Here is a 12,236-nt window from a genome sequence, read left to right as displayed (position 1 = left end):
AGACAGGCCGGCTACTTGCGGAGTGTTTCAGAGAACACCTCTGGGACACCCGGACCAACCAACCCAACTACCCTGTGGCTCAATACTTCAACTTCCCCTCCCACTCCACCAAGGATATGTAGGTCTTTGGACTCCTCCATCGCCAGACCACAACAACACGATGGTTGGAGGAAGAGCGCCTCATCTTCTGCCTAGGAACCCTCCAACCACAAGGCAGGAACGCGGGTTTCACCAGTTTCCTCATTTCCCCTCCCCCCACCTTGTCTCAGTCAAATCCATCGAATTCAGCACCGCCTTCCTAACCTGCAATCTTCTTCCTGACCTCTCCGCCCCCACCCCAGTCTGACCTATCACCCCTCACCTTGACCTCTTTCCACCTATCACATTTCCAACGCCCCTCCCCCAAGTCCCTCCTCCCTACCTTTTATTTTAGCCTGCTGGACACACTTTCCTCATTCCTGAAGAAGGGCTTATGCCCGAAACGTCAATTCTCCTGTTCCCTGGATGCTGCCTGACCTGCTGCGCTTTTCCAGCAACACATTTGCAGCTCTGATCTCCAGCATCTGCAGACCTCACTTTCTCCTCCAGGTAGGAAGAAGTGTCAGGGAGTTGGCATTGAGCCTGTTCCAGGTAAAGATAAGTGCATCAGGTGACAATGGGGTTGGGGTTGGACCTGAGAGAGTGATGTGCGACAATTTCAGAAGGGGACAGGTTAGAGTGGATGAGAGGAGCCGAGACATTGAGATGGCCAATGTCACGCCAGCAGTTTTCAGAGAAGGAATTGAGAGCAGGCAAGAAGCCAGAGGAACGGTTCCAATTGGAGGGTGAATCCTGCAGGCAGGTGAAGGGATTGGTGGAATAGAGTTGGGGGGAGGATTCCTGCCAGAAGAAGTGAGCGCAGAGACGGAGGCGATGGAAAATCAGTTCAATGTCGTAGCAGGTCTGAAGTTCATTAAGGTGGGGACATATTTCCAGTCCCTGGCCCTGACTGCCTCCAGTTCACCATGGATGTCCAATCCCTCTATACCACTATTCCTCACCAGGAGGGTCTGAAAGCTCTCGGCTTCTTCCTCAACCAGACGCCTGAACAATCCACATTGACCACCATTCTCCTCTGCTTGGCTGAACCTGTTCTCTCACTAAACAATTTCTTCTTTAGTTCATCTCACTTCTGCCAAGTCAAAGGAGTGGCTATAGGTGCTAGTTCTGCTTGCCTCCTTATTGGGTATATGGAACAATCCTTGTTCCAGTCCTATATTGGTCCCCTCCAACAACTCTTCCATGCATTGACAACTGTTTCAGTGCTGCATCATGTTCCTACCTGGACCTTGAAAACTTTGTTCATTTTGCCTCTAATTTCCACCCTTCTATCACTTTCACATTATCCATTTCTGAAACTTACCTTCCTTACGCTGACTTCTCTATTTCTATTTGGGGAATAAACTATCTACTGCCATCCACTACAAAGCCACTGACCCTTGTACTGACCTTCACTACAGTGCCCGTAGTGTTAGGTAAGGGGTAAATGTAGGGGTGGGTTGCGCTTCGGCGGGGCGGTGTGGACCGAAGGGCCTGTTTCCACATTGTAAGTAATCTAATCTAATCTAATCTAATCTATATCAGTTCTTCACACCCCACATCCTGCAAGGATTCTATGCGATTCTCCCTGTTCCTTTGTCTATGTCGTTCTGTTCAGATAATGCCAACTTCCAAAACAATGTTGCTGACATGGCTTCCTTCTTCCATAACCACAATTTCCCATCCACTGTGATTGACAGGGCCCTCAACTGCCTCCAACCTATAACCTGTGCTTTTGCTTTTGCCCCTTCCCATCACTTACAACAACGTGATCGGTTTCCCCTTGTCCTCACATTTCATCCCACCAGCCTCTGCATTCAAAGGACTATTATCTGCAATTTCAGACAACTCCAGCAAAATGCCACAACCAAACATATCTTCCCCTCACTCCCCCATCTGCATTTCGCTGGGACACCCTAGTCCATTCCTCGAACACCAACACCACACCACCCTTCCCATGTAGCTGCAGAAGCTGTAACAACTGCCCTTTCACCTCCTCCATGCTTACCATCCAAGGGACTAAACAGTCTTTCCAGATGAAGCAGCATTTTACTTGTACCTCCTCCAATCTTGTGTATTGTATTCGCTGCACCTGATGTGACCTAATCTACATTGGAGAAACCAAAGGCAAACTGGGTGACTGCCTTGCAGAACACCTCCAGTCTATGTGCAAGCATGATCTCAACCTTCCTGTAGCTGGTCATTTTAACAGAGCATCCTGCTCTCAAGCCCACTTGTCTATTCTCAGCATGCTGCAATGTCAAAGTGAATCCCAGTGCAAACTGGAAGAACAATATCTCATCTTCAGACTAGCACTTCACAACATTCTGGAGATAATATTGAGTTTAAGTCCTTCAAATTGTGAACTCACTCCCATTCCTTCCCTTTCTTTTAGCTTTACTTGTTTGTCGCCGTGTCCTTGCTCTCTCCCCCTACCTCAGTGGGACTGTCTGTTCTTTCACAGCTGCAGATAGATACGCCATTGTTCTGCCATACTCACATTCCAATCACTTAATCTGAACTATCAACATGCTTTCTTTCCCAGCATTCCTGCCTCTCCTGTCACTATTGCATAAATCCTGCCCCCTCCACACTTCATATCAGCTCTGATGAAGAGTCAACTAGACTCAAAACGTTAGCTTGCTTTGTCTCAATGGATACTGCCTAACCCATGTTATCTCCAGCATTTTTTGCTTTCAGTACAGATTCCAGCATCTGCAGTAATTTGCTGCTACCTCCTAAAATATTCGGGAGCCACAAGTCTTGTGAAAAGGTGGAATTGAATAAGATCAGTTTTATTAAGAAAATTGTGCTAGGCAAGTTAATGGGATTCAAGGCTGACAATCTACATCCGAAAATACTAAAGGAAGTGGACCTGTAAGTATTAGATACATTGGTAGTGATGTTCCAAAATTCCATAGCCTGTGGAATAGTTACTACAAGTTGGAGGATGACAAAATCTAAATCTATTATTTAAAAAGGGAAGGAGAAAAAAATCCAGGAATTACAGACCAGTTAGCCTAACATCGTAGTGGGAAAATGCTAGAGTCTGTTACAAAATATGTAATAACAAATCATTTAGAAAGCCTTAATGGTTTTGGACAAAGCCAGTGTCATTTTATGAAAGACAAATCATGCTTAACTAATCTGTTGCACTTGATTGACAATGTAACCAGTCGCATAGATATGGGAGAACTAGAGGATATGGTGTATTTGCATTTTCAGAAGGTTCTTGATAAAGTCCCTCAGAAGAGGTTAGTGGGCAGAGTTAAGACATATGGTATTTTATATTGGCATGAGTCAAGAAATGCTGACAGATGGAAAACAGAGCATGGAAATAAATTAGTCTTCCTCTGACTGGCAAGCAGGAACTACTAGCTGATGTCCCAAAACTGTACAAGTTGTGATGAGGATGCAAAGAGACTTCACGGTGATTTAGATAAGTTGAGTGAGTCGGCAAACACATGACTGATGCAATACAATATGACTAAATGTGAAGTTACACACTTTAGTGTGAAAAATAGAGAGAAACACTATTTTTTAAGTTTAGATTAGATTACTTACAGTGTGGAAACAGGCCCTTGACTGTGGGAGGAAACCGGAGCACCCGGAGGAAACCACGCAGACACGGGGAGAACGTGCAAACTCCACACAGTCAGTCGCCTGAGGCGGGCATTGAACCCGGGTCTCTGGCGCTGTGAGGCAGCAATGCTAACCACTGTGCTACCGTGCCGCCCAAATGGTGATATATTGGGAAGTGTGGATGTATGAAAGGATCTGGGTGTCCTTGTACACTAGTCAACGACGGTATTTGGGTCAAGATTACAACAGTGCTGGAAAAGCACAGCATATCAGGCAGCAACCGAGGAGCAGGAAAATTGATGTTTCCGGCAAAAGCCCTTCATCAATGACAGTATTTGGGCAATTGCAGCAAGCAATTAGGAAGGCAAATTAAAGACGAGCCTTCATTGCAAGATAGTTTGACTTCAGAAGTAGCAATGTCCTACTGCAATTATACCAGGCCTTGGTAAGAGCATACATAGAGTATTGTGTGCAGTTTTGGTCTCCCTACCTCAGAAAAGATATATTTGCCACACAGACACTCCGAGGAGAGATTAGTTCAACTAGGCCTATACTAATGAAGGTTTAGAAGGATGAAAGAGGATAGAAACATTACAGTTCTAACAGGGCTGGACAGACTAGATGCAGGGAGCATGTTTTCCCTGGTTAGGGAGTCTGGAATCAGTGGTCACAGTCTCAGAATATGGCACAGGCATTTAGGAGTGTGATGAGGAAAAATGCCTTCACTCAAAGTACATTGAGCCTGTGAAGTTATCTACCACAGAAGACTTTGGATGTCAAGTCACTGAATATATTCAAGAAAGTGATACTCACTTTTTTTAGGTTTTAAAGGCATCAACGGACATGGAGAGAAATCAGAAGTTTGGTATTGAGATAGAGAATCAGCCTGTCATATTAAAAGATGCAGCTGGTTCAAATGGCCTTTTCCTGCTCTTAATTTCTATGTTTCTGGGTCAGGGAGCCTAGTGCTGCCGAGCAGCAGCTCAGGGATTGAAAGAGCTGACTGTTCCAAGGTCAGTGCTAATGATCTGCTCCTTTTCGTACACGTGAATTAGGAGAAGCAGGAGACACCCATTGCAACCCAAAGACCATTATCTTATCAGCACTCATTTTAATGGAAACCCAAATCTTTTGTTTCGATTCTATGACAAGGACGTAACAATGTGTCCCTAACTACAGCCAGCTTTTTTCATCTAAAGGCATTTAGATAATGAATATTGCAGCTTTCTCTCAGATTTCTGAGAAGCTCCATCAAGCAGTCCGAAACAGCATCATTTCCAACAGTTTGTCTGAGCCGATAACACCGCCAAACTACAGTGGAACATCACTCAATATTCACACCATTTGAAAGGACTGTATCTGAGAAGGTTTTCACACCTATATTCTACTTACACTCTTCTCCCAGAGGAAGGTTCCCTAACAGCAGCCACTATACGACTGAGAGGAACTTACCTGGAAATGAGTTGCCTTGAGTTCTGCGAATAAAGAAAGGAGATCGAATCAGTCAATGAACAAATAAAGCAACACACATAGGAACCAAACAATGAATTTGTGATTGAGAGAAAGAGTTCAGTGTTGAACAGCAGGTGGGCCCAGTCACTGAAATAGGGAATAATTCACATTTCACTGCACTCTATCTCGGGATAGTACCAACATTCACAAGTTTTTAGAAGATTTGTAGCTCAGGTTAAGATTCTGGATGTAGGTTTGTTTGCCAAGCTTGAAGGTTCGTTTTCAGACATTTCCTCACCATACTAGGTAGCACCATCAGTGAGCCTCCGGTGAAGCACTGGTGATATGACCCGCTTTTAATTTATGTGTTTAGATTTCCTTGGGTTGGTGATATCATTTCCTGTGATGATGTCATTTCCTGTTCTTTTTCTCAGGGGGTGCTAAATGGGATCCACCACCAACTTCATCAGCAAGGACAATGTCATCAAGCTAGTGGACCTATGCTTTACCACCCACTTCACCTTCAACAACAAAACCTACAGACAAACCAAAGGAACACCCATGGGATCTTCGATATCAGGGTTTTTAGCAGAGATAGTAATGCAGAGACTCGAACAAACAGCTCTGCCAACAATCTAACCCAAACTTTGGGTCCGCTATTTGGATGATACCTTTGTCATCATTAAATGAAACAAATTAGAGGAAACCTTCAAGACCATCAATAATACCCTTACTGGCATAAAATTCACTAAAGAGGAGAAAATCAACAACAAACTGCCATTCCTAGATGTCACAGTAGAGTGAACAGCCAATGGGGAACTTCAAACCAGCGTCTACAGGAAAACAACACATACAAACCAAATAATGAACTACAGAAGCAATCATTCCAACACCCACAAATGGAGCTGCATTAGAACATTATTTCAATGAGCCACCACACACTGCAGCACAGAGGAACTACAAAGAGCAGAGAAAAATCAGCTATACAGTGTATTCATAAAGAACAGGTACCCAATAAACACAGTCCACTGATTTCTCTTCAACAAACCAAAACAAGCAGATAAACCACATCCAGAAACCCTCGCCACTCTCTTCTTCATCTCAGAAATGAATGCCAGACTACTCAGACCTCTTGGCATCATGGTCGCCCGCAAACCTACCAACACACTAAAACAGCAGCTAACGAACTTGAAGGACCCTATACAGACAACAAGCAAAACTAATGTCATTTGCAAAATATCTTGCAAGTACTGTAACAAACACGACTTTGGACAAACAGGCAGAAAACTAGCCACTAGGTGCTTGAACATCAACTAGCCACAAAAAGAAATGATCCATTCTCGCTGGTATCTTTACATACAAATGAGCAGGGACACCATTTCGACTGGGACAACACATCCATCTTAGGACAAGCTAAACAGAGGCATGCACGAGAATTCCTCGAAGTATGGCGCTCCAACCGGAACTCTATCAATAAACACGTTGACTTGGATCCCATTTACCACCCTCTGAGAAAATGATCAGGAAATGATACCACCACAGGAAATGACATCACCAACCCAAAGAAATCTAAACACATAAATAAAATGTGGGCCATGCCACTAATGCTTCACTGAATGCTTACTGATGATGATGTGACAAAACATCTGAAAATGAACCTTCCAGCTTAGAAAGCAAACTTACGTCCATAGTACCAACATTTTGAGGGCAGGGCTGGCAGGTGACAAAAACATTCCAAGGGCAGAGTTGAAGTTGCAGCGCCAATATTCTGAGAGAAGGGCTGAGGGGGGTAGCATCAACGCACTAAGGGCAGGACTGAAGTGGGGAGCACCAACAGTCCAATGGCAGGGCTGAGGGGGCAGCTTCAATGCTGGGCCCCAACAAACTTCAAACAATTCAGCCTTCCACCAGCCTCAAATATCTGATATCTCAGTCATGGTCCTGTTTATATTGAAGATGTACCTGAATAAAGGAGAGATGGTCCCTTCGTACCAGATTCTGGGTTTCCCTATCTATTAATTTTAGCAGATCTGTCCTCTTCTTTAATGCTTCACAACAGCTTCTAATCCGTGAGAGAGCTTGGTGACCCTCCTCATCAATCAGTGACATGGTAGATGCTTCATCTTCTTCCAGCTTTCTCCTCCATTCAGAGAAGCTCTTCAGTAGATTTTCTTTCAGGTCATTGATCTGTGTCTGAAATCAAAATCAACTCTCATTACAAACAGCACTCCCTCTCAGCCATTACCCTGAGCATATGGCACTTTCCAGGTACAGGATAGTTTGTTTAAATCACCAGTTCATCACTGTTAAAGATAGACAAGCAGCAGGGTAGAAAACGAGGAGGGAAAATAGGGTTTTGTCAGTGTTACCTGGAGTTTCAAAGACTTAGTCTGGGGATGGTACTGCCACTTGGTCCATCCACACCTGGAGTGATGGCTCCAGTTTTGAAGGAAATTGAGATTCTGAAGTGGATGGTGACCAGAATAATGCAGAGTCTGATGGATTTTAGTTCAGAAGATCAGCTCCAAGGGGTCAGGTATTGAGAGAAAGGCTGGCTAAGAGGGACCTAGTGGGGATGTTAAAACGGTAGAGGGATTTCTGCAGCCTTTTGTTGGATGGGATGACTGAGATGGATCAGGACAGTCAGATACACATCCTGTGAATAAAATGCATAGATTAGAGTGGGTGTTAGACCTAAAGCGGAGTTAAGGTCAAAATCATCTCAGCCGTTATCTTAGTGAACGGCAGAGCAGGGCTTGAATGTTTGTCTTACTTCTGCACCAAATCCATGTGTTTTTCATGTATTCTTATGAACTGGTGATTAAAACAAACTATCCTCTGGAACAGATTCCCTGATCATGTGGTAGATATGGAGTCACTCCCACCCTTTTAAAGAGAGCTGGAGTAATTTCCTCAGGTTTGTTCTGAATTGGTTGCAGGTGTTTATTCTCTTTTCTGTTTGTCTTTCCCAGGTCAGGACATGGTTCATGGTGGATCAGTGGGTATGTGAATGAACTCTCTCTGCATGGGTCAGGGTCACTAGGTCTAATGGGATTTCCTTCCTCCTCCTTTATATATTCCTATGATCGAGGCTCCAGGGACAATTCTTCAATTGCCAGCCTTTATCTGTGTGTGTTTCAGTCAATCAAGTGTCCGAATGATGGAATAATATTCCTTGGGAGGTGCAGGGAGAGTTAAACAGCTCCCCCTCACATCTAGCTCAGGATAATTCAATGTGGTCAGTGACTCTACCCCAAGAGAACTGCTTTTAAAGGTCTGTTTCCGATGTGCTCATTGACTCAGCGAGCAGAGAAAACCTTTCCAAATCCAATCCTACTTTTTCGTACCTTAGTGTCAGTTTCTGAAGTCTCCAAATCTCGCTGTTTTCTGGAATAAATTTCCTGTTCTGTCTGTAGCTTCTCAATTTCTGCCTCCAATTCAACCTGTGAAGGCATTTCAAAAGACTTAGAAATTATGACAAACTTTATATATTACATTTTAATATCGTAAAACATCACAGATGGTTAAGAGGACCATAATCATTCAAAACTTCATCCCAAGTAAAAGAATGATATATTAGGGCTTATGATAAATGCTTCATTAGAGTTAGGTTTTAAGAAGCCTTCCATGGAGAGGAGGGAGAGGTTTACAGACAATGATCTTCGACAAGGAATTCTGGAGGTGAAGTCTGACCATCAATGATGGGAAAAAGGAAGCTGAGGATGATAAAGGACCACAAAGGGATGTGAACACAGGGATGAGAATTTTAAAATTGTGGCATTGCCAAACCAAAACCTAATGTAGCGAAAACGAGATTTGGTCCAAATCAGGAAAATGGCTTCAAACTTTCATAACATGTTGTGAGTGCAACATTAGAAGGAAATCAGTAGAATGTTGGAAGAGTCAACTCCGGCAGTAACAAACCCATCACAGAGTCATAGAAAAAGTTTTTCCTCAAATCTCCTCTAAAGCGAGGTCCCACAGGGATCAGTGTTGAGGCCTTTTCACCCAGAAGGTGGGGCAAATCTGGAACTCAGTGCCGATCAACATGGTAGACACAGAACCTTTCATAACATTTTAAAAATATTTAGCTGTGCACTTTTCGTGATACCAAGGCTACTGACCATGTGCATTAAAATGGAATTGGAATAGGTAGCTGTTTTTGACCGTTGGGGATGTAATGGGCCATAGGATTTTTTTTCTGAGCTGTAGATCTCTGTCAGAAACTTAGCTGTAAGTAGTGGTGAGACAGGGACATGTATTAGCAGTTAGTAAATGAATTTTGTTGCAGAAGACAATAGCTTCAATCTTCCATATATTCAATCGAAGGAAGTTTCTTCTTATCTCACCCAGGATGTCAGATCAGTAGTCTGAAAATATAGTGTCTGTGAATGCTTCAAGAAGGTAAAGCATGTGAAAACTAACACTATGCTTTCTGCTGATGTTGCCACGGGAAAGAAATGTACACAGCAAAACAATAGGAGGCCATGGATACATTCTTGTGGGTTACTAGAGGTAATGTTTTAGAATTGGGAAACAAAGCCATTGCAAATGATGCACTAGCTGTTAATAGAATGAAATGAATGGCACCAAGTAAATGCCATTCCACCTAATTTGATGCAAGTGTAGAGGTTCTGGCAGGGGACTGCATAGTAAACTACATCAAAGGCTTGCGGACAAGCTAAGAAGGATAGGGTTGAATAGTTTACCTTTGTCACGGTCAGAAAGATGTCACTTGTGACTTACGAGATTTTCGGACTGAAAGGTGTTTGAAAGGCCTTTCCTGTTCTTTTAACATGGGAAGAGAGGAGGAGCAAAGGGTAGTTAGTGGAGAGGCCCAGCACAAAAGACAAAGGCTTGTTAATGGAGATAAAAGAGAAAAATAGATTGAAAATAGGTATGAATTAGGCTTGAAAGGGAAAGAATGGCTCCTCTTTACTCAGAGCAAAGTAAACAAGACGAGGTAATGGGGGGAGGAAGGAATCTAAGAAAATGAAGAATTGGCATAATGCAGTCAGTTTCTGGAATTGTGAAATTCAGTGTTAAGATCTCAAGACTGTAAAATGCCTAAGTGGCAAGTGAAGCATTATTCTTTGAGCTTGCTTTGTGCCTCATTGGAATATTGCTAGGTCCAAGACAAAAATGTTAGCTAACGACAAGATGATTTATTGAAATAGCAAGCAACTGGATGATTGTGGTCATTCTGATGGACAGGGCAGAGGTGTTCCATAAAGCAGTCTCCCAGTCTGTGTTTGGTCTTGCCAATTTGAAGGAGGCTGCAATGTGAGCAATAAAGTTATGGAAGTATTCAAACATAGAGTTCTGAAAAAGATGTGAATGGATTTGGGAAATGACAACTCTTCTACGGTATTCAGAGAGGAAAGGGAGGTTGGAAATGGAGCAGTAGTTTGCAAGGATGATGGGGTAAAACATCATAGTTGTAGCTAATGTCAGGACTCAAAGGGATGTTGGGTGACCAAGCAATTTAGTAGGAATAGGATCAATGTAATAGGATAAAACAAAAAAAAGTTATGGATGTTGGCGATCTCAAACACCAAAACAGAAATTCTGAAGGTCAATGGACTTGAAACGTTAACTGTGTTTTATCTCCGCAGATGCTATCAGACCTGCTAAGTTTCGACAGCAATTTCTGTTTTTGTATAAATTGAGTGAAATATGACAGAAACAAAAGATAGATATGAGTTCAGGGCTAGGATGGGGATAGTTGTAACTCAGTAAAACCAGTTAGACAAAGTTGTCTAATGGAAGGGAGGAAAGCATAGAGCTTGTTCAAGATAGAGATCAATAGACATCTAGATGCTAAGATATTAAAGGATATACGGATAGCAGAGAAAAGTGTCATTGAATAGCTTTACCTCACCATCAACCTTCTTGAAGTATTCACAGACACTATATTTTCAGACTACTGATCTGACATCCTGGGTGAGATAAGAAGAAACTTCCTCCGATTGAATATATGGAAGATTAGCTATGATCTAATTGAATACTGGAACAGGTTTGATGGGCTGAATGGCCTATTTCTTCCCCTTCTGTTTCGAGGCAGCTGATCAGATAGCTACAGTAGATTAATTACAAAGCTGGAGAACAGGAAGAAGATAACGTACTCTGTGTATGTAAGCTCATGCTATCCGATATACAAAGACAGAGATGTGTTGCTTTGCATGCTTGAATTCTTTTGTTTTTGTGTCTGCATTGAATTAAATTAACTGAATATAACACACTGAAATTTACAGACCGAGCATCTGATCAAATTATGAAATTACGAATGCTATCTTATTGTAACTGGTCACCCGTTATAGCTAGTTCTGTAACTGATGTGAACAGTCTCCAAACTATCAAATAAAAATTGGTATTTTGTATTCACACCCATTAACAGGGAATCAAATCAAGTTCAATAAGGAGTTAATATTCACTATAACTGGAGTTGCTGTGTTGTGTTGTAAACCACGAACGCATAGAGTCATAGAGATGTACAGCATGGAAACAGACCCTTTGGTCCAACCTGTCCATGCCAACCAGATATCCCAACCCAATCTAGTCCCATCTGCCAGCACTCAATCCATTTCCCTCCAAACCCTTCCTATTCATATACACATCCAAATTACTTCTAAATGTTACAATTTTACCAGCCTCTACCACTTCCTCTGGCAGCTCATTCCATACACGTACCACCCTCAGTTTGAAAAGGTTGCCCCTTAGGTCTCTTTTATATCTTTCCCCTCTACCCCTAAACCTATGCCCTCTAGTTCTGGACTCCCCTACCCCAGGGAAAAGATCTTGTCTATTTATCCTATCCATGCCCTCATAATTTTGTAAACCTCTACAAGGTCACCCCTCAGCCTCCGATGCTCCAGGGAAAACAGCCCCAGCCTGTTCAGCATCTCCCTATAGCTCAAATCCTCCAACTCTGGCAACATCCCTGTAAATCTTTTCTGAACCCTTTCAAGTTTCACAACATCTTTCCAATAGGAAGGAGACCAGAATTGCCTGCAATATTCCAACAGTGGCCTAACCAATGTCCTGCATAGCCACAACATGACCTCCCAACTTCTGCACTCAATACTCTGACCAATAAAGGAGAGCATACCAAATGCCTTCTTCAC

At 42.8% G+C, this 12,236-nt stretch overlaps 1 protein-coding gene across 1 annotated transcript in view; it reads right to left on the bottom strand.

Annotated features, from left to right (window-relative positions):
* Positions 1 to 12,236, bottom strand: part of LOC122556785 (E3 ubiquitin/ISG15 ligase TRIM25-like) — a 50,519-nt gene that overhangs the window by 28,949 nt on the left and 9,334 nt on the right. The window contains exons 2-4 of the mRNA XM_043703954.1: positions 8,460 to 8,555; positions 7,075 to 7,305; positions 5,113 to 5,135 (exon numbers count right to left, since the gene is read on the bottom strand). Coding sequence (XP_043559889.1) covers positions 5,113 to 5,135; positions 7,075 to 7,305; positions 8,460 to 8,555 — 350 coding nt within the window. The remainder of the gene's footprint in view (positions 1 to 5,112; positions 5,136 to 7,074; positions 7,306 to 8,459; positions 8,556 to 12,236) is intronic.

The sequence above is a fragment of the Chiloscyllium plagiosum genome, chromosome 14 (assembly GCF_004010195.1).
Source record: "Chiloscyllium plagiosum isolate BGI_BamShark_2017 chromosome 14, ASM401019v2, whole genome shotgun sequence".
In the NCBI taxonomy this organism is placed as follows: domain Eukaryota; kingdom Metazoa; phylum Chordata; class Chondrichthyes; order Orectolobiformes; family Hemiscylliidae; genus Chiloscyllium; species Chiloscyllium plagiosum.
Note: the sequence above shows the minus strand (reverse complement) of the source record. Positions and strands in the feature narration are given on the sequence as shown.